At 35.2% G+C, this 22,146-nt stretch overlaps 3 protein-coding genes across 3 annotated transcripts in view; 1 reads left to right on the top strand and 2 right to left on the bottom strand.

The window, feature by feature from the left end:
* The window catches only part of fzr (fizzy and cell division cycle 20 related), a gene marked incomplete in the record, with an annotated part of 9,065 nt that extends 7,907 nt beyond the window's left edge, over window positions 1-1,158 (top strand). The window contains 3 exon segments of the mRNA XM_070139617.1: window positions 1-165; window positions 418-615; window positions 924-1,158. Coding sequence (XP_069995718.1) covers window positions 1-165; window positions 418-615; window positions 924-965 — 405 coding nt within the window.
* Window positions 1,159-6,849: 5,691 nt separating this feature from the next.
* Window positions 6,850-15,748, bottom strand: LOC113809888 (early growth response protein 1). The gene is made up of 3 exons (XM_070139616.1): window positions 14,110-15,748; window positions 11,501-11,700; window positions 6,850-11,200 (listed from the first exon to the last, which is right to left on the bottom strand). The coding sequence occupies exons 1-3, from the start codon at window positions 14,185-14,187 to the stop codon at window positions 10,798-10,800; spliced, it is 681 nt and encodes a 226-aa protein (XP_069995717.1). The 5' UTR covers window positions 14,188-15,748; the 3' UTR covers window positions 6,850-10,797.
* Window positions 15,749-15,887: 139 nt separating this feature from the next.
* LOC113809910 (probable transcription factor Ken) lies at window positions 15,888-20,295 on the bottom strand. The gene has a single exon (XM_027361584.2). The coding sequence runs from the start codon at window positions 19,743-19,745 to the stop codon at window positions 19,374-19,376; it is 372 nt and encodes a 123-aa protein (XP_027217385.1). The 5' UTR covers window positions 19,746-20,295; the 3' UTR covers window positions 15,888-19,373.
* Window positions 20,296-22,146: the final 1,851 nt, after the last annotated feature.

Raw genomic sequence — 22,146 nt, 5'->3', positions numbered from 1 at the left:
GCTATTGCCTGGTCACCACACCATCATGGGTTGCTTGCCAGTGGAGGAGGAACAGCAGATCGTTGCATCAGGTTCTGGAACACCTTGACAGGCCAGCCAATGCAGAGTGTTGATACAGGCTCTCAAGTGTGCAATCTTGCTTGGTCTAAACATGCTTCTGAACTTGTAAGTTATTTTTCCAAGTTATGTTTCTTGTTCCAGATGTTTATTTGAATAGTTTTCTCTTTTAAAACTAAATTTTGGGATGGATGCTATTTTATTACAATGTTATTGGTTCTTGCTTTGTTTTTCTTCAATCTGAGGTTATTTAAGCCCACAGCCGCCATTTAAGACAATTTGTGCATGAGCATACTGTTTAAAAGATATGAAACAACTGTCTTTTTTAAGCATATAAACATTTTAAGTGTATCTTTTCAGGTATCAACACACGGTTACAGCCAAAACCAGATCCTTGTGTGGCGGTATCCCTCCTTAGCACAGGTGGCCAAACTTACAGGCCACACTTACAGAGTGTTGTACCTGGCCATGTCACCTGATGGGGAGGCCATCGTCACAGGAGCAGGCGATGAGACCTTGCGTTTTTGGAATGTGTTCAGCAAGGCAAGATCTCAAAAGGTGAGGAGAGGCTCAGTGCTGTTTTGAGGTTATCGGGTGTCCTGTGTGTGTTTTGTGTCTTTAGGGAATTTGATTATATATCATATAATTACTCTATTAATTTTGTAGTAATACTCATACTGGTTTAGTGCATTGTTCTTACACATTGTACAAAAAATAAAGATTTTGCAAGTGCAGAGCCAACTAGAATTCCCACAGAATCTCTGCAGTCCCAGTAATACAGCTGTCTTCATTTTCTCTCGTTGCTGGCATCAGTGACAAAACTTTTTGATGCCATGTGTCTAATTTTGTCCTTTTGTCCTCCCCAGGAATCAAAATCTGCCCTGAATCTCTTCACATCATTACGATAAAGGAAAATAGAGGGAAGAGAGTGTGGTGTGAGTGTGGTGTGGTTTGTAAATAGGATTTGGCTATTGTGTATGTTTTGTATGGGCGTCTACAATTTTTTCTTCCTTTTTTTTTAATATATATATATATATGTATATTTATCATATGTAGTATAATGTATATACTTTATGCATATAAATTGTCATCTGCTTGTCACTTAACATTTATTTTCTATTCCTCTGTAAGTGAATGTTATTTTTTTCTCCGTAAAAGTAAAACCATTTTGTTTGCCAATTGTTTGGCGATAATCAGTGTATAGAATTTCATTTCCAGTATTTTTGTACTTGCATTATTTGATTTTTAATGTGTTTATTCTTTATTCTTTATTATCTTTTCTCTCTCTCTCTCTCTCTCTCTCTCTCTCTCTCTCTCTCTCTCTCTCTCTCTCTCTCTCTCTCTCTCTCTCTCTCTCTCTCTCTCTCTCTCTCTCTCTCTCTCTCTCTCCCTCTCCTCTCTCCCCCCTCCCCCTCTCTCTCTCTCCCTCTCTCTCCCTCCCTCCCCCCTCTCCACCCCTCTCCCTCCTTCCCTCCACCCCTTCTTCCTTGATTTCACTGCTCTTGTTTTCTCTGGGATTGGAAGCACTGTTTACAATGACTGGTGGTAGTTTTTTTCTTCTTCTTCTTTCTTTCTTTTCTTTTCTTTTCTTTTCTTTTTTCTTTCACTTTTTTCTTTTTTTGGGTTGATCAAGGTTCCAGCAACAGGCATCAGAGAATAACCCTTATCAAGTCATGTATTTGATGTTTAACTAATGCATTTTTCTCCATCCTCTTTTCCTTTTTCTTTTTCTTCATTATTGTTTTTTTTTTTTTTTTTTTTTTTTTTTTTTTATGTATATATTCTTTCTCCCTTTTATGGGATCGACTTTGTTCCCCAATTTCTCTGTTGGCGGATTCAACACTAGTGGGAAGACATTGAAGAGCAGCATTAGAAAGTTCAAGTACCATGAGTATTGTAAATTGCATGCTGACCTTGGCCGTGTCAAGATCGAAGGGAAGAAGTCTCTGCGTTCTATTTGGCGAATCCATTTAAGGCGGTGGAAAGGCAGATCTTTGCACGGGCGGAACGTTCTGGTGAGAAGTGTGCTTCTTGCGGTGATCACGAGTGGCAATAAGTAATTTAATATTTGATTGTGTAGGTTGAATTCTCTCGGGATGAGCTTTGTAATGGCCTATTTCCCCCCCTCCCCCTCCCCTCTCCCCTTTGAAATTTTTGTTGCTGTTCTTTATCTGAAGGACTTTTTGGTTGTTTGGGAAAAGTCTGGGTGAAAAGGAGGCTGTGTGACAGCAATTGGTATTCATGTATTATGAAATATTGATAAGTAAAAAAAAAATAAAAATAAAAAAAAAAGTAAGAAAAAAGAAAATCTGGAGCTGCCAGAGGATCTCATCTGCTTCAAAAGACCTTGATACATGATTTTTTTTTTTTTCTTCTCCGTCTTCTTTTTCTTCTAGCTATCTTAGGGGCCAATGCTGTTAATATTCTTTAAGGAATTATAGTTCTGTGGGAGTGCAAGGATGTACTACAGTTTAACTTCAAAAAGCTATCCAACATTTTATTAGTGTTAAGACATGATTTATTTATTATATGAGCCAAATTTTTGTGTGCACAAGTCATAAATGAAAGAAAAAAATGTGTGCACGTTATATTGTAGTGAAATTAATGTATTAACCTTATGGCAACTTGTAAGTTACTGTATTCTACTTAAAGCATTTTAAAAATGTGTTGCTTTACCGAATATATATATACACACAAGGTTGTTTACACCAATAATGAGTGTAATTCTATGTGTCCATGCAAATGTCTTGTTGAACCTCCATCGTAATAAGTTTCTCCCATTTGGTACCTGTTCATGTGACGTACACAGCATTCAAGTGGCTTCAAGATCTTCCGCATCTCATTTTACGTGTACTATGGTAGTCATGAGATTTTGTTAGCATATAATTATTATTTTCTTATTTTTTTCTATTTCTATTTTTGTTTTTATTCTTTTTTTTCTTTTTTTATTATGTTTTGTTTGTTTGTTTTTTTTCATAGTCCCATAGATCATGAATATATTTGGCTTTTTCAAACTTTATATATTATTTAAATCTAAAAAAAAATCACATTTTTACTGGTTCAGTGTACCTTTAGTCAAAAAATCTTGAATATAATGATATTTAGAAAAATGTGTTTCATTTGTTTACCTGATAGAGTTGTCAATTATATGTGGATGTGTGTGCCAGGGTAGATGTGGGTGTGAGATTTTTTTTTTTCATTCTTTTGTTTGTTTTAAATGAGGCTGTGACATGTGTAGGTTAAATTATGATGATATGAGTTAACTGATGTCAGTCCTGTGTGTTTTTTTTTTTTTTTGTGGGTGTGTGTGTGTGTTTGTTTGTTTTTGGTGTGTGTTGGTGTTGCTGTCTCTGAATGTCTATATGCATATATATGGATGTTTACTTGTGTGTCGGTGCATACATGCATAAGTTGGTATTCTAGGGTCTTTGTGTGTCTGTGTGAGCTCATGTACACTTTTGAGGTTCTGTATGTCTGTATGAGCTCATGTATGATTTTGAGGCTCTGTATGTGTGAAGTTTTATTTTATGCAGCATTTATGTATGTTTGTACTAGCTGTGTGTGTGCTTGTTTATGTTTTTGTGTATGTAGAGTGTATTAATGTTAGTGTGTATGCATATGCTTATACACAACTGTGCATCTACATTTTTATCTACACATATCTCTCTATTTATGTGTATATCTACTTACGCACCTATCAGTATGTAAACATGATTGTGTTTACATGCATATATTTACACAGTTTTGTTGATTTTTGTGTACATACTTGCTACCTGTGGATGTGAATATATACAAATGTGTGACTATAAATGTGTGCTTATGCATATGTATTTTATATGTGATATATGTATGTATGGTTATCTGTGTGTGTGTGTGCTTTTTTGTTTCCATCCCTTCGCCAACCCCTTCTACCATCCACTTCCTAAGGTGCTGAAAGGATGAAAGGCTGATGTGTGCCAGTCCTGAACAATCTGAGGGAGTCATGGGCAAGGTATTCCGCAGTTTTAGTTGTCTAGCTCTTACCCCTCAAAGACTGTTTCTTTCCCCAACATAGTCTAGACTTACCATGGCCAATAATGAAGACATTTTACCCTTGTTAACCCCCCAATCCCTTGCCTGTTGTTGTTGTGGTGGGCTTAGGAGATGGAGATTGGGACCCAATGCAGGGATTTCCCTTGCCTTGGGCCTCAGCCCTCGACTAATTTTGCATGCTCTTTTCTCCCTCTTACTCTTTCATTTCTGTCCCTTCTCCCACCCCTTCTACTATCTATTTCCTAGGGTGTAAGAGCCATGCCAAAAGGATGAGAGGCTGACCTTGTGCCAGTCCTGAACAGCCTGCGGGAACCATGGGCACGGTATTCCTATCTTAGCTGTCTAGCCCTTACCCTTCAAGGGGACCCTGAGGGGTGGACTGTTTATTTCCCCAACATAGCCAAGGCTTCCCATGTCTCCATTCATTCCTCCAGCATTCATGTTTACACTGACGGATCCAAATCCACCTCAGGAGCTGGATTCGCAGTATCCTTCCCAAAACGCACTTTCAAATACACCCTCCCTCCAGAATCTAGTGCCGTTACTACAGAACTGTATGCACTCCTTTTTGCCTTATAAGCATATACTCACTCCCTTCTTCCTCTTTCACTATTTTTACCAACACCTGTAACTCATTAACCCTCATAAAGTCTATGCACTCAACCAACCCCGTTGTCTGTAAGATCCAGAACTGGTTGTTCTACCTTTCCACACACCAGAAATCTGTCAGATTTTGCTGGGTGCCCAACCACACACCTCATATATTCCAGCCACAGATTATTACCCCCACTTTAAAACCTTCTTGTATACCCGATGGCAATCTTTCTGGTAAAGCCTCCACAATAATAAATTAAATACTGTAAAACCATCAATCTCCTCTTGGTCAGCCTCATTTCACCGGAACAGACGTTGGGAGACAACCCTCGCATGCTTACGTATTGACCACACCACCTAACACACGCCTATCTAATATCACGCTCTGAACCGCCCCTGTGTCCCCTATGTAATGTCCTTCTTTTAGTTCCACACTTTTTGTTGTCCTGTCCACGCTTTACTACAGCCTGCACCTCTACTTTCCCCCACCTATCCTCCCTTCACCGACCTCCCAACATATCAGACCCTTACAGAATCCCACAGCTTCTGCCTTGACATCCTGCTCTCCTTCCTCAGACGCAAAATATCTTTCACTTGATCTAATTCCCCTACCTAAACCACCATAACCAATTCCCTCATCAATTCCCTTACCCATCTTTTACCTTTCAACATTACTCTAAATAGTTGACGCATAGCAACTATCACCTGCCATCACCCTTTCAACCTATCAGACATCCTCACAGAATCCCACACTTTCTGCTTTGACAACCTCTTCTTCCTCAGAAGCATACATATCCTTCACTAGATGTAATCCCCTACCTAACCCCATTGTAACCCATTCACTCAACTCCTTTACCCATCTTTAACCTTTTCAATATTACTCTAGATAGTTCACGCATAGCAACTGACTACTAACTCACCACCCTTCACTACCCTTTATTGTACCTTCCAATAGTGCTACATGACCTTAGATGTCTAGCAAATTTATTTTGCTTTTAACCATTAACTATTAACCATGATGTATCTGAAATAGATAGATGGCTTGGATCATTCAGAAATGCTGTGCTCTGAAATTGAGCCTGAGTGTACATCTGTTTACACAAGTGTGTCTATGCACAGGTGTCTCAATAAGCCAATGGACCTTTTAGCTTTAAAGAAACTACTCCAAACCTATTTAGATGTACTGAGGGAATTCTAGATGAAATTGTCACTCATTTTACTACTATAATGTGAATTTCTTACACTATTTTTATGGAAGTAAAGAGCACAACATTTAATTTTATAAAGCTAAATACGTGCTTGAGCTAGTTTCCAAAGATATAACTACAGGTCTTCTGCATACGTCTCATGATATACATTTGCTTATGATTTAGCATATATAAACAATATATGCATGAAAAATGTTCATATGTATATGTATATTTGAAATATAGATTGTGAATCCAATGCCACAGGGAAATATTATTCACTGAATTGTCTACAAATAGATGCCTCCACAAGTACTTAGCTAGATAGTTGTAGACAGTACCTTTGTTGAGTTTTTGGGATTTTTTAATATTTCTTTTTACTAATGCTATCAATACTATACTGTTATTATTATAGACATAATAATTATAATGTTCTTGACATTACTAATAGCAACATAAGATTTTTAACAATATTTCCAAAAATCAAGGAAGAAAGTAAACAAGTGCGGTAGGTAGTAATGGTAATAGGCTCACTGCTGATTAAGTACTTGAGAAGCCATCCATGTGTAAAGACATATAATAAAATAATTTGCAGTAGGTATGGTATGTACTCACATGCCATACCTGGTGGCTTTAATATGTGTAAATATACATTCTTGTGGATTTAAATGTTGCAAAAAATGCAAAATGAAGGAATTCAAGAGTAATTACATCCAAAATACTATGAGATATGTGATTTCAGAAATGTTGGGAATAATACAGTGCTATTATATATAGACAAGAACAAATAGAAGCTTCACACATAATTTCAAAGCATCCATAACTCAAATATACTTCCTTCTACTATGCCAATTTAATATTTCAGAAGAGATAGTTACCAGGAATTAAAATTTACTAGTGCAGTGTAAAGTGTGGAAATTTAGAAGTGTGAACACAGAAGGTGAAGGAAAACTAATGCCAGTGAAGATTAAAACACATCTTTAGACAATGTCTTTATTTATCTCCCCAGAGACCCAACACCAAGCTTGAACTTAAAAATAAATGATAGCTTTAAAGCTACAAAGAGGTAAATATATCTAGACAATATTTCATACCAATGACACATCACAAAACAGCATTAAAAAGAATATCATCACTTCTTGTAAGGAATGTCAAGTTGAAAAATAAAAGTAACTGGAATGTATACACTGAGAATCAATATTGTAGGTTAGGGATCTATTGTAAAGGACACCTTTTAATTTTTCTTTGCTTTCACAACCACACCATAAGTACATAATGCAATATGGTCTATCAGATCATTGTGATTTCTGAATTGAAATACTAATGTATTCAGCTTCCTAGGATGTGTAGATAAAGAAATGAGTTATAAAATCTGTGGAGATGAATTCCTCAGGAACCATCTGCATTTGGGAAGCTTGTTTTCTTCATTCAGATATTGAAAAAAAAAATCAGTAAACATAAAGGAACATAGAAAATTATGCCCAAAAAAATATTGGACACTAATCAATCTCTCCTAGAAGTTAAAATTGTTAACAGAAATGCAGGTACAGAAAATAAGGCATATAACAAAATACATGAGCACAAAAATCACATCATGTATTTTGATTTTAAGTAAAACCACCTCACTTATGACGAGATTAAAATACAATATGAAACGTGATTTTGTGTGTGCGTGTGTATGCTCAAGTACATACATAACGGAGATGGTTTTATGCAATAGAAGTAATCATTTTATCACAGAAGAGTCTTCATTAAACCAATGTTGAGCCTCATTTTAGCTTGACAAACTACAAGACCTCAAAAAAGGTGGCACAACTAAAAACAAAAACAAAAATTAATAACAGAAATCCTCTGAACAATAAACCATAAGTGAATGCTGTGTACTTTACACATTCACTCTTTCTTTTACATAATTGGCCTTTGTGTTTTGCATTCTGGCAACAAAATCTTACCATAAATTTTCATTACTTACCATACTCATTAAAGAATTAACTCAAAAGCCAAATTTACATTCTCTGAATAGAAGCTATTACTAAACTTAACAACATATACCTAACTCACATCAAACTTCCCCTATTTTTTTTTTTGTCTTCCCTTGATCACAGAGAAACAAAAGGCACAAGTTACTGAACACAGTTCTAATACAGTAAGTTTACAATATCAATTTCATAACAATACATACTGAAGACTGACCAGCAACTAGTAACGGTGGAAAGGATAAATTATCACATATTCATAGCATGCGCTTTCATGCATTTTTTTTTACTTAGCGAATGCATGTTGACATACATTTCTTACTCCTTTTAGTCTTGTACCTCCTATAGCCATCAGATTACAATACCCCTTATAAACTATTTCATATTGGAATGTCTTGCAAGGCACTGCATGAGTTCATGTAACTTATGGCTAACGTCCTAAAATTATATTTTAAATACCCTACATCAAGATTTTGGTAATCAAACTTTTGATTACTTGTATAAATTATCTTTATAAAAAAAAGAAAAAAAAAAAGAATAAAAATATAACCATCAATGATTCTTACTTTTAAAAAAGCCACAATGACATGTCATGTAAATGGTTTCACTATAACCATTAAATGAGAGGAATGGTATTTGTAATATGGTCCTCCTTTAGGTAGGAAAGTGAAAGAGAAAACACAAGTAAGACCCAAGGAACAGCTAGAGCAACATGAAGAATCAAGGCAGACCAAGAGGATTACAGGTAAAACTGGTCAGTTGCTGAGAAAAGGGATCAAATAATCATTCATGTGGATTCTCTTTATCACTAACTTCATTTCAAGTTCTGGGAAGAGCAACTAACTGACGAGTTCCTTCCTGCTGACCTCCACATCAGGGAAGGGCTTACATGCTTATCACTGTTCACTTCTTTCTAATCACTCTGGGTTAGGAAGCTGAAATGTGCTTGTCCTATTTTAATCCCCTTTTATCCATATAATTTTGCTGTGCATTATTTCTTGGAAACCATTAACTGTTTTTCTTTCTAATCCAACTAACTATAAATGCAGTTGAACCCAAGAAAATCTATATAACATTCCCAAGTGAGCATTACATATTAGCAAACATAGTAAACATGTCACATGGAATATAAAGTAGATAAAGATTTAACATACAAATATTAACCAATTAAAGAATAACAGACAGGATGATAACATGCCAATTTCAATACTGATCAGTCAAGAGAGAAAGAGAGTAAAGACATTTCTGAAAGGAGAAAGTTTTATGCCTTTCCATATCTTTATTCTCTTTGGAAAGAAAAGAAGGAAAAATCACAGTATGTATCCTTCATGAGGGTGTGAGAAATATATGATGTCAAAATATTGGATGAAAGAAAAGAGATGAACATGAAAAAACAGGTTATATCAAGTGTGAAATGCAATTTAAAACCATCATCTTATTTCAGTGAACAACATTTATAGGAAATAACTAGATGATGATAAAGGTTATAATGTTACCCACTTATTGAGCATCTCTTAAGCCTATTCTCACCTTAGCACAAATCTGTGTCTGATATATATCTTGTGAACTTCTCGACTAATAAAGACATTTGTAATGGTAAAAAAAATTACAGTTCTAAAATCTTTTTCTATACATAGCAAACAAAGATCTACCTTTCTCAGCAAAGGAATACAAGCTCTTTTCCTAAAAGTAGAATTATTCTTTATTGTGTGACCTTGGTTCTCAAGAACTTCATCCTGCTAAAATTAAGACATCACAAGGTATCAGAAGAGAGTCCTAAGAATATAATCATGCACAGATAAGGAGCAGTAAAATAAAAGACACTGGCATCATCAAGTTTGATATGGAGTAGCATTTCGTTTCCTTATGTACATTTTATCATTTGCTAGCCTGCTTTCTATTATAAAGAGCACCTAGACATTTGCAGAACGAAAAGGGACTGACTATTCACAACAGTCATTCATGAAGTAGTAATGCCCTGTTTAATATAACCCCTGCTGGTCACCATCAGGCATTATGCACCATCAGTATTCTGCATTCTTTTTGCAATGTAATCTATTTTCTTCATAATGCTCACATACCAGATAATTTTTAAACTAATAACATTAGACATATTTGCAATTAGTACCATTCACGATAGCATAAATCAAAAAGCAAAAACTTTGAAACATGTAAAGCAATTCTCACCACTGTAAAAATTAAATAAATTTGAAAAAAAACATTTCAGAACTACTGTCTCTTCTTTAATATAACAAACAATAAGGTAACTGGAAGCCCATTATATTTTGTGTAGTTTCAAGTCTTATTCCTGGTAATGAACAACAAAGTCTTATCCAAAATCTACAAACATTTTCTTAAATTTTCTTTTCTTTGAAAATGTGCAATGTACAAAAGCAGCTTCATGTGTGATACTCCCTCCCCCAGCAATAAAAAATATTGGGGTCCAAAGAAAAAATTCCCCAACTAAAATACTTTATAGTACAAGCCCAATGGCACATTCTGAAGATTCTTTTTGATTTTGATTTTTTTTTCCATTTAGTGAAAGACCTTAATGCCATCATCCCTTACTTCAGCAAAAAACAGGCCCTCTAGCACTCTCAATGATAGAACGTATATAAAGATTTACATATGTAGTGTGTCATTCACTGGAGATAAACTAATTTTTGGTGGCTTTATGGTAACATTTGTTAATGATAGAATACAACTCTCACTGTCTTCTCCACTATAAGAAAGAAAGAGAGGAGAGAGAAAAAAGAGAAGAAACAAGCTTGAATCATTTTGAGGAATGCAGTGAAAAAATCTTATACTACAGCACTAACACTGAAAATGAAATGATTTTTTCATACAAAAAATAGAATAAAATTAAACAAAATTATAATGGCAGTGGAGGGGGGAATGTATGAATCTCAATTATAAAAAGCACATACCCAAAGGCACTTAGCTAATTGGCACTAGTTAAAATTAATGGTAATGGTCTGCATGTGTTTGTTTGGCGAGTTCACAGTCTTCCGCGTCACTGGCGCATATAGGGCTGTGAACTGGTTCATGTTGAGATCATTGGCCAGGGATGTCGAGGTGGACAGCCCAGCGGATGAGACCAGCGATGAGGCTGGGAGAATTGAGGTAAGCGGGGAGGCACTCGATGCCAGGGAGATAAGGGAAGACACAGGTGCGAGGGTGGGTGATGAGGTCGATGAGGAAGGAGGAGGCGAGGAGCATGAGGGGGGGATATCCATCTCCTCATCGTCACGGTCTTCTCGATCCTCCAGAGGGTCAAGGTCGTCCATCCCTTTCTCACCGTGCTTGTGGTGGACATTCTCCACATGGCCCTTTAGGTGCTCCTTCTGAGTAAATCTGGGGATGAAGAGGAGTTACTTGGCTATTAACAGCAGGTCTCATGAGGTTTCATTTCTAACATATCCTTCCATTACTGATGAAAGAACAACGACTCTTGAAATTTTAAAATATAAAATCCTTTATAAAAAGATACATTAAGTACTTAAAGATACATTTAATATCTTACTGCAACAATACTTCCAAAAACACAAAACATCATCTGATGATCATATAATAAAATGACACAACATAATCTGATCATATAATATAAAATTCATGATTTCGAAAGAAAGAAATAAAGAAAAAAATGTGACTCACCTCGCATTGCAAATGTGACAAACAAAGGGTTTTTCTCCTGTGTGTATTCGCTCGTGTCTTTCCCTGTGCTCTTTTCTTTTGAACTTTTTTCCACAGTGCACACAGTCGTATTTACGTATGTGAAAGTGGTGGTCCTCAACATGACGGCGCAAGAGGTTTGCATTTGCCAACGTCACGAGGCACAGCTGACACTGTCGAGCCTGAAAGCACATTGGTTTATTAATATATAAGAAAAGATACCTGTGTGAGTCAGTAAGAGAGAAAGAGAGAGAGAGAGAGAGAGAGAGAGAGAGAGAGAGAGAGAGAGAGAGAGACAGAGAGAGAGAGAGAGAGAGAGAGAGAGAGAGAGAGAGAGAGAGTGAGTGTGAGTGTGAGTGTGAGTGTGAGTGTGAGTGTGTGTGTGAGTGATTGTGAGTGTGTGTGTGAATGTGAGTGTGAGTGTGAGTGTAAGAGTGAGAGTGAGAGCGAGAGTGAGAGTGAGAGTGAGAGTGTGTGTGTGTGAGTGAGTGTGTGTGTGTGTGTGTGTGTGTGTGTGTGTGTGTGTGTGTGTGTGTGTGTGTGTGTGTGTGTGTGTGTGTGTGTGTGTGTGTGTGTGTGTGTGTGTGTGTGTGTGTGTGTGTGTAGGCAAGCATGCACATATGAATAAGTATGTGCATGCACATATATGTGCACATGTATGTGTGTGTGTTCACGTGCATGCAGGCATACACATATTTATCTGCATATGTGTACATGTGTAGGCATGTGTGTGCATGTGTAAGCATGTATGTGCATGTGTAGGCATGTGTGTGCACATGTAAGCATGTTTGTGCATGTGTAGACGTGTGTGCATGTGTAGACGTGTGTGCATGTGTAGACATGTGTGTGCATGTGTAGACATGTGTGTGCATATGTAAGCATGTGTGTGCATGTGTAGACATGTGAGTGCATGTGTAGACATGAGTGTGCATGTGTAGACATGTGTTCATGTATAGACATGTGTGTGCATGTGTAGACATGTGTGCATGTATAGACATGTATGTACATGTGTGTGCATGTATAGACATGTATGTACATGTGTGTGCATGTAATAGTACGCATGTGCAGATGTGTGTGTACATATGCGCATGTGTAGGCATGCATTTGCATTTGTAGGCATGAGTAGGCATCTGTGCACATATGTATGTGTACATGTGTGGGCATGTGTCGGTATGTGAGTACAAATGTGTTTTCATGTGCAGGCATGCATGTGTATGTGTAGGAATGCATGCGTATGTGTAGGCATGTGTGTGCATATGTGTTCCTGTTCAAGTATGCATGTGTATGTGTAGGCATGTGTGTGTGCATGTGTAGGCATGTGTGTGTGCATGTGTAGGCATGTGTGTGTGCATGTGTAGGTATGCACGTGTATGTGTAGGCATGTGTGTGTGCATGTGTAGGCATGCATGTGTATATATGTGTGCATGTGTAGGCATGCATGTGTATATATGTGTGCATGTGTAGGCATGCATGTGTATATATGTGTTCATGTGCAGGCAGGCATGTGTATGTGTTCATGTGCAGGCATGCATGTGTATGTGTAGGCATGTGTGTATATGTGTAGGCATGTGTAGGAATGCATGTGCATATATGTGTTTATGTGCAAGCATGCATGTGTAGGAATGCATGTGCATATATGTGTTTATGTGCAAGCATGCATGTGTAGGAATGCATGTGCATATATGTGTTTATGTGCAAGCATGTATGTGTATGTGTGGGCATGCATGTGCATATGTATGTGCCCATGTGTGTGCATGTGTAGGCATGCATGTACATATGTATGTGCCCATGTGTGTGCATGTGTAGGCATGCATGTACATATGTATGTGCCCATGTGTGTGCAAGTGTAGGCACGAATGTGCATATATGTGTTCATGTGCCGGCATGTGTGTGTATGTACTTGAGTGTGTGTTGTGTGATCCTTAGCATGTGACTGAATATACAGCATATGTAAATGTGTATTTATGTGCATATGATTATTTCTATGTAATTGTTTATTAATCAATATCTATTTGTTCATGTTTATTTGCTGAGCATAATAATGCTTTTATCTATTACTAAGACTGTCTATCAAAACAAGGTATTACATATCTGAAAATTTTGCATCACATCACTTTGAATATGATAGTAAAAGTCCCTACATATCACAAAATTTGTTAAGAACTATGTAAATCCTCCATATAAAGTTTACAGAATGACAGGCTTTACTTCTTATACAAGGATATAGTTGCAATTAAAAAATGATCTACTGTACAAATGTCTAGATCACCGACAAACACAGCTCAGTCCTACTTGTAAAGATTTAACTATAAAACAACTATAACAACTATAACTGTTCATTCTAACAATTTCTTTGAGCACCATACAGCATATCTGCACATACACTGATGAATATACATACACACAAACATACACAGAAAGAGCAGTTATAAAGCAACCAAACAAACACACACAAACATACACACAAATACAAACACATACATACTAATACAAACACACACAAAAAAGAAAAACACTCTTACAATACATACAAAAAATATACATATAAACTATACAAAAGAGAGAAACGTGGAGAGAAAAAGAAATCCTACCTGCGAAATGGGCGTTAAAGGGGGTGGGCCGTTGGGACTGCCAAGCGACGAGGCGATGGTCCCTCGAAGCCCATCCATCTGGTCATGGTCGTCATCATGTTCATGGTCATGGTCATCATCTTCATCCTGTGGTGAATGGCAATGACTTATTACAAGATCTTTAATTTTTGTTGACAGTAATAAAGATGCATTTTACTTTCTTAGTATGTATTTTTTGAAACTATAATTACTAATGACTTTTCTGTTTCATCACAACTATTACTGATATTCAAGTAATTTAGTTATTTCATGAACATTTGTCTATACTTTGAAATCTTTACTCCCATTCAATACTTTACCAAAATGTAAAATGGGTATGACAAAATAAATGTGCAGAATTACACACACAAAGTTATAAAATAAGTCCAATCTAAAAAGGACAACAAAACATTCTATGGAACCTACTTATATATAGAAAAAACATTCATATGGCAATATTACTTATTATCTTATGTAGGCTATATGAATAATAATGCAAAATGCAACTAAGAAAGAGACAATACCACATATTTTCATGCAAGAATCAGCATAGAAAGAATGGTTCATACCTTCATAAAATAATCTACCAGGAATGAAATAAGAAAATTATAGCAAACGCACAATCCTACACTGTCTAAATAATTGCTACTAAAGTCGTAATTTAGAATGATTTTTAAAAATTTAGCATTTTCATCCCAGTGCACAATACCAGCATTCAGTGAGACAGTCATGGTCACAATGCTGTAAGATTACCAAGCAATCTAGCACATAGATATAAAATTATCATATGGCATATTCCCAATCATGCTCAAAGAAGAAAAAAAGACAAACATACAAAGATGTACTTCAAAAAATGAAAAAATAAATAATCAAAATGGGAACCAACATAAGGATGTTTAGAAATACATGCACATCTACTATCCATGCAAAATGACTGTCAGTATAAAGTACTTTGCCTCTGTTTCATTGGAAGAGATGAAGAGAATTTCAACAGACAGTGCATGACAATTGCAATAATCAAATTGGTTTTTAATTTGACATCTAGTAATATAAGATGTGACAAATAATCAGTAAGTAATGCAACCACTCCAGAAGATAGTGGCTTAGGATATCTGATAGGAATTATGGAAAAGGAGAAATGTCCTAATGTCTGTTATATCATCTCCCAAGGAAAACTGTGCAGCATTCCAAAGACCATCCAGGTATTTACCTTGAAACCTCCACCATGGAAATTAAAAGTTGCATTTCACATATGTATCTAACAAAAGACTCTGTAGAAGAAACTCTTTGTGTTTGGGTGTAACTTAAATCTAATGAAAAAAAAAAATCTTTTCAACCTTTTTTCTGGTGATTTCATTAAAATGACTTTGCTTTGAGGAATTGATGACAATCTTGAAGCCAGAATTTTTCATCAATGTAATATTTTTTTTTTCTTTTAATATGAAATTTATGACTTACTGACAGCAAACAGACTATACATATATACATATGGCATATATACGTATATACATAAATACAAGCAGTATATACCCACACCTGCATATACATACATACATACATTATATATATATATATATATATATATATATATATATATATATATATATATATATATATATATATATATATATATATATATATATATGTATTTGTATGTGTATATATTAATATATAAATATATAAATATATATATAAATATAAATATATATATATTGTTTTTCTTCTTTCTTTTTTTAATATGGGTAGAAAAAACACACCAATATATGCTTAATATTTATTAGAAAAGCTACAAAAGCATTCTACAAAAGTACCAAAAATAGTGTCCCTTTCCAAAAGTATATACTGGAATATTAATTTTCTATTTTGCTATTACAGAATGCAAGGCCTCGGCTCAGAAAACAGAAAGAAAAAAAAATTAACACTTGGAAGGCATAAGATCACAGTTTTGATAAAAAATTTCAGTTAACTTGTGCATTGCTACAGTCTCTCTTACGCTATCTGGGATGTGTGGATACGTCCTATTAAGATTTCTAATTAAGGCACGTAAAAAATATTACTTTGTTTCTGCTTATGAGGATTTTTGAGGGGACATTTCAAAAAAAAATTTCACTGAAAGCATTTTTAACCAGCAAAGGTTTCTTATATATCACGAAGTTGTACATGCTCATGGCATCCTAAACTGTCTCTAAAATAATTACCCTCTAATCTCAATTCTTGAGTCACAAACAATACAGCAAAAACAAAGGTACTTTTTCCAGGCCTATCTAATGTACTGGCATTCTTCCTCAACTCACTTTGAAACTATAAATATAATGTAGAAAAGCTTAAGAAAATTGGATAAGCTTTATTTGCTTAAACCCTTGACCCATAACAAAAAATATTGACAATTCTTACTGGAAAACAAAAATACTGAACGCATCTAACTATCACCGGAATTAGGGTAAAATACTGAAGTGGGCGCAGCTTCAAATGCTGCTACCTAGTGCTCTGCTGGGCGGGGATATATCTTAATATATATAAAATACACTAAAGGGATATCTTCCTCTGATTTACAAACATACTTGTCTCAACCACTTGCAAATATATTCATATAAATAATGATAACATAAAGAGTATATAATCCATTTTGATCTCAACATTCAACTCTCAAAATTTACCTTTCACTATTTGGCAGCTTTTGAAACTTGCTGATTTTATTCACACAAGCCAAAAACAACACCCGAGTCAAAAGAACCCCCACATTTAATCGAATGCACACATATACACACTCAAGAGTTACATGTATATTCATACTTGTACCTATGTAAGTATTTATCGACAAAACTAATCGTGTTTAGTATTCATAAATATACACAGGTACATGTATGCCTACACATCTACTTACACACGGACAAACAAAAACGATATAGTTGTCTGGTTAAGAATCATTCAATTTTATTGTCATTGTTACATATATGAATTGTGACTGCACAGCAACTGCAAATATTGATTATTCAAAGGACAAAAAAATCAACATAAATCTAACAAGTTTTTTCCTTCCATTGTCATTATGAATACCCCTCCAAATCTGTAACATTCTGTTTACTGTTTGTTTAGCATATGCTGTCATAATTCATATGGAAAAAATCATCTTCTGTGATGAGATGAACAGGAAATCTAAAACTGCCAAGATCACAATAGTTATTCAAGCAAAACAAACACTTAAATTATACCATTGACATTGGTAACTTTTCCTGATTCAGCAAACACAAGTGACTGTTATCTATGAAGTAGAGATAATGCTTTCTTTTTTTCCAAATACAACCCAATGTAATCAGTAAGGACACTTTTGAGTTTTCTTTTTGTAATTTTCTCTGAGAAAAATATATATCTGACACTGATTTTATATATAAAATACATTCACAAACAGTTTTCCTTAGAAGAGTATTAAAAGAATTATCTTGTAAACACAATATAATAATGGATTTTCGATTCTTTGCATAGTGTTGAGCACAGGGTATATCAAGCATTAGGATCTAGGCTACAAGCCTTGGTATATAAATATATGTGTATATAATATCATCAAATACTCAAAAGTTCATCCTTGCATTTTGACCAACCATCACTGTTAAATTTCATCATTACAAAAAATGTCATTATCCCCAATATGTAAAAAAAAAAAAAGCATCTTTGAGAGTAAACATACAATATCAATTGAGGTATTCACAAACATAACCTCTGGTTAGATGTACGAAAGACTGGCTGATCGGTGAACCTTGAGTACTTAACCTTTACATTGAACTCCTTAAAAACTAGGTAAAAAATTCTGAAGGATGCTATTCGAGGGACTGGAACATACTTTGGGATTCTCTTGTAATTGGTCATTGAGCAAAGAGCAAGATCTGCTGACTGGACATGATGAAATATTGACTGATTAACCTCAATAGCTCTTTCAAGAATGGTGTTACAACCGCTTATCCTACATATATATATATAAAATCATTACCTTAAAACATAATCATGCAAAAATAAATTAATCATGTTTGTCATTTAACCCAACCCAATATGTTGATATATAATGCAATAATAAAATAAATACGACTTGATAAGAACACTTTCTGAGAATTTTCTAAGTGGCTATCTGTGGCTCAAGTGAAGAAATATTTCATAAAATACATGCTTCTAATGCTTTTTTTTGCTTTTTTGTTTTTATTAAATCATATCATCTGGAAGCCCTAAGCCTAATACTCTAGTTTTCAAGCCACAAGAGAGAGAGGGAAAAAATAATAAATAAAAAGAAGTATACACATACAAAACGCTGAAAATACAAAAATGGGGCTTTTATATAGAGTATAATTTTTTCTGTTTTTTGCTTTTTTGTAATATATATAAGCATGTTATATCATCACTTCCAGCAAAACTAAAACACCTAATTTCTTATTCAACCATAAAAGAGAAAGTAAGTTTGTGTCTCCTTATGTAGCAGCGTGAGGAGACTCCATACCACCACAAGATGAGACACAAAATAACAACCATGCATTAATACAGGGATCATACTGCAATGAAAATCATACAACCTCTTGGATATTTCTGTCAAGCACTGTCATCTCCTAGTGCTTAATCACTAATGCGGATAAATAAATTACGATAAGTATGTCTACCTTGTGTAAAAGAATGTCCGGGCTTAGTGTCTAAAGTGCGTCAAGTGTATGTGTTTGTGTTTATGTCAATAGTATATGCTTGTCATCCTGTTTTTTTCTTCTTTTTTGGGGTTGTATTTTCACAACTCTGCAAATACTGTAAGATACCTATGAAAAAGAGATGTTGCCTTCTTAGAAAATGTATTCATGTAAGTGCTTTGTTATGGCTTTCATGTGTAAGAGCTAGTATCCTAAAGAAGGCTCTTAGATATATTTTGTAGTTCTTGGCTTTCTCACCACTTGAACTAATCTCTCTGATGGCCACCCAACTGCTGGGTGAGTAATGCTTGTAAAATAACTTTTACTATCCTTATACCAAAATATTTTCAGAAAATAATCAAAGGCCTCTGTATACTGCATCATTGTATATAAAAAGTAGTATATGAAATAGATATTATATAAAAGGAAGTTTTACTATAAATTGTATTCTGTTCTGAATATTCATAGACAACTCTTAATATGATAGAAAAAACACTGACCATCTGAGTAATAACGAAATATTGATATATGTATTTTATCACTTTGTCATCACAAGGCTTATCATGATGTGCAGATATGAGAATTTATTTATGGAGTTACAGCTGTGGCTTGCAGGGGCCAAGTGACGGCTGGCCCAGTTGGGTGTTCATTCTGGCCATTATTCAAGTGTATGCGTCGGATGTGCTTCTCCAGGTGGACATTCTGAGAGGCAGCATAGTTACAGTGGGGACAACGGTAAGGTCTCTCTCCCGTGTGGGTGGTCAGGTGGCGGCGGAGGTTGTAGGGCTGCCCAAACTGTTTCCCACACACGGGGCACATAAAAGACTGCTTGTCGGCAGGTGCCACCTGAGCCAAGTCTGGGGTACTGCCCCTTGGGGAGGTTGAGGCCGTGTAGGGAGTGAAGGCCCCACTAGCTGGGCCCATAGGTATGGCAGCAGTCTTCGGACAGGCACCAGTCATTAGCTGAGCGATGCTTGTGGGTGTGCTTGCAGCAACGGGTTGGCGTATCTCCACCACAGGAATGAGGGCAGCTGGACGAACATGATCCCAGTCCTACAAAAAACAAGTCCTTTGTCAGTCGAGTAAAATGTCAAAAGTAGAAAGGGTTGGGCATCTTGCACAAGTCAGGGTCAGGGTCTGGATGTAACTGCAATCATTATCAGATAAATCCTAAAATGGCTCCTAAGAAATACTGTGGCAGAATTCTATCAACTGTTACTATTATCGATTCTAGACAAGCACTTAATAAGCTACATTTACTCTAAAAAATTCATACTGAATCTAAAAATTTAAATCGCTTTAGTAAAATGGTTTTGCACTGAGAAACTTCATGGCTCAGCAAGACTTTGAAAAAACAATCATATCTCTATCCTTCTGTCATTTTCCCTGTAACTGCACCATCAACATTATATACTATGAAGGAAGTAAAATCACCATCTTATCTTCTAATACGAAGTGTTTATATTTACAGTATTTGTTCTATCTACACACTTATTTCTTGTTTGAAATTTACAAAGTGTTCCTAGCTTCACATGCTATTTTCTCATCTGATAATGAAATTGCACCCAACATTTAATGCAACATGTAAAATGTATACTTTAAAAAATTAAATGAGTGAAAAACTAAATTTAATAAGATAAATATCTATATTCATACTATCTGTCTTTACACGAGATATTGTCTTAGCACCTTAAAGAGAAAGTTGACTACTATTCTATCAAATACTTAAATTTGGAACCAACATATCTTTCAAAAGTCAGTCTTCTTCACGTCAAACCCTAGCCAAAGTCTCAAGTGCAACGCTTTATGAAGTCCTCTTAGCCAACTGACCCCAGTGCTCTTCATAGCTACCGCTAAATTTGCGCCAACAAATTAAAGAACAAAGGAAAAATATATTCTTCCCATCAAGAAGATCTAGGTTGTCACAGACTTTTATAAAATACCGTAATAGTCAAAACTGGGTCCATATAACCTTAACCTGCCACCAACCAGAGACCAGTACCCTATAGGAACCAACCAAACCCTTTCCATTAGTCCAGTACCCTAAACCAGAGCCCATCCATCACAGGAAGAAGCCAAAAGTCCGAAGATCAGGGAGGAGTAGAAAACGTCAAGTCAGGGGAGATAGGAAGACCAGTCACAACAGAAATGGTGGTGAATGTGATCGAGTCAGAAGTCCAGTCATTTACTATAAACTAGTAAAAAATGTACATATATATATATATATCTATAATATGAGAACAAAGGTGGAGGTGCAAAAAGTTGTGGGTAAAGATAGGGGCAGCTTGTCAACCATTCTGTCTGTGCGGAAATAAAACTCAACCTTGAGTATATTTTCTAAATACAAATAAATATGCTCCAGTAAGGGAAACAATATGAAAATGAAAAAAGTAACATAAAACAAAGAGGAAAATACCGAAAAAATGGTATAGTCTTTCCCGTGTACATTTCTTTATTTATTCATTTATTTCTTTACTGCGTGTCATTTTTCCTTTCTTTTTTTTCATGTAAGTGTGTGTGTCCGTGTGTGTGTTTTTTTTCTTCATATGCACTGACTTCCAACTTCCAAAAATTTTAATTCATATATCAACTCTTAAAAGAATTGATAAACAGTAACTTAAAATCAAAGTTATATATGAATAAATCAATAAAAAATACTTGTACACTGCATACAACAATAATAATGATAATAACAACAATAATAATAATAATAATAATAATAATAAATAATAATAATAATAAATGGTAAAATACACCCCAACAAAACAAACGAGCTAAATAAAAACTTCCCAAAAGGGATAAAAATTGATCCTCGGCAAAACAGGATGAAGGAAAACTGATGTTAAACATTTAAATGTATTTTTTTATTGAACATATCACACACATCAACACTTAAAAGACATATAACAGGTATCCAGTTTTGTAATTATCAAAGTAACATCTAACATGTGTCACTAAACAGATAAAGAGATAATTCCATTTCAACAGTTGTCATATATTAAAAACACTCCACTATTCTGCTTTTCACTTCTGGGAAACAGAAACATGCCATTGAATTCTGCTAATACTGTAAAAGATACTTCCTCTCAATGTCAATGTAGCATATACTTTTTGTCTTGGAAAGATGGCATGAAATCACTATTAGAAAGAGTTAACATTTGTAAAAGGGGTAAATTGTACAAGTTCTGTTTTTGAAGCTTTTAAGAAACACACATACCTTCACACGTATAGTTACAGACACACAAAAAGTACAGGCACACATCCAGACAGACAAACAGTCTGACCTGGTACCACTCTGACTGTTACAACCTCACGTTCTAAACACTGTAATCTATACTAGGTAATACGCACATGAAAAATT

Source organism: Penaeus vannamei, chromosome 26 (assembly GCF_042767895.1).
Source record: "Penaeus vannamei isolate JL-2024 chromosome 26, ASM4276789v1, whole genome shotgun sequence".
In the NCBI taxonomy this organism is placed as follows: Eukaryota; Metazoa; Arthropoda; class Malacostraca; order Decapoda; family Penaeidae; genus Penaeus; species Penaeus vannamei.
This window is presented reverse-complemented; position numbering and strand designations above follow the sequence as displayed.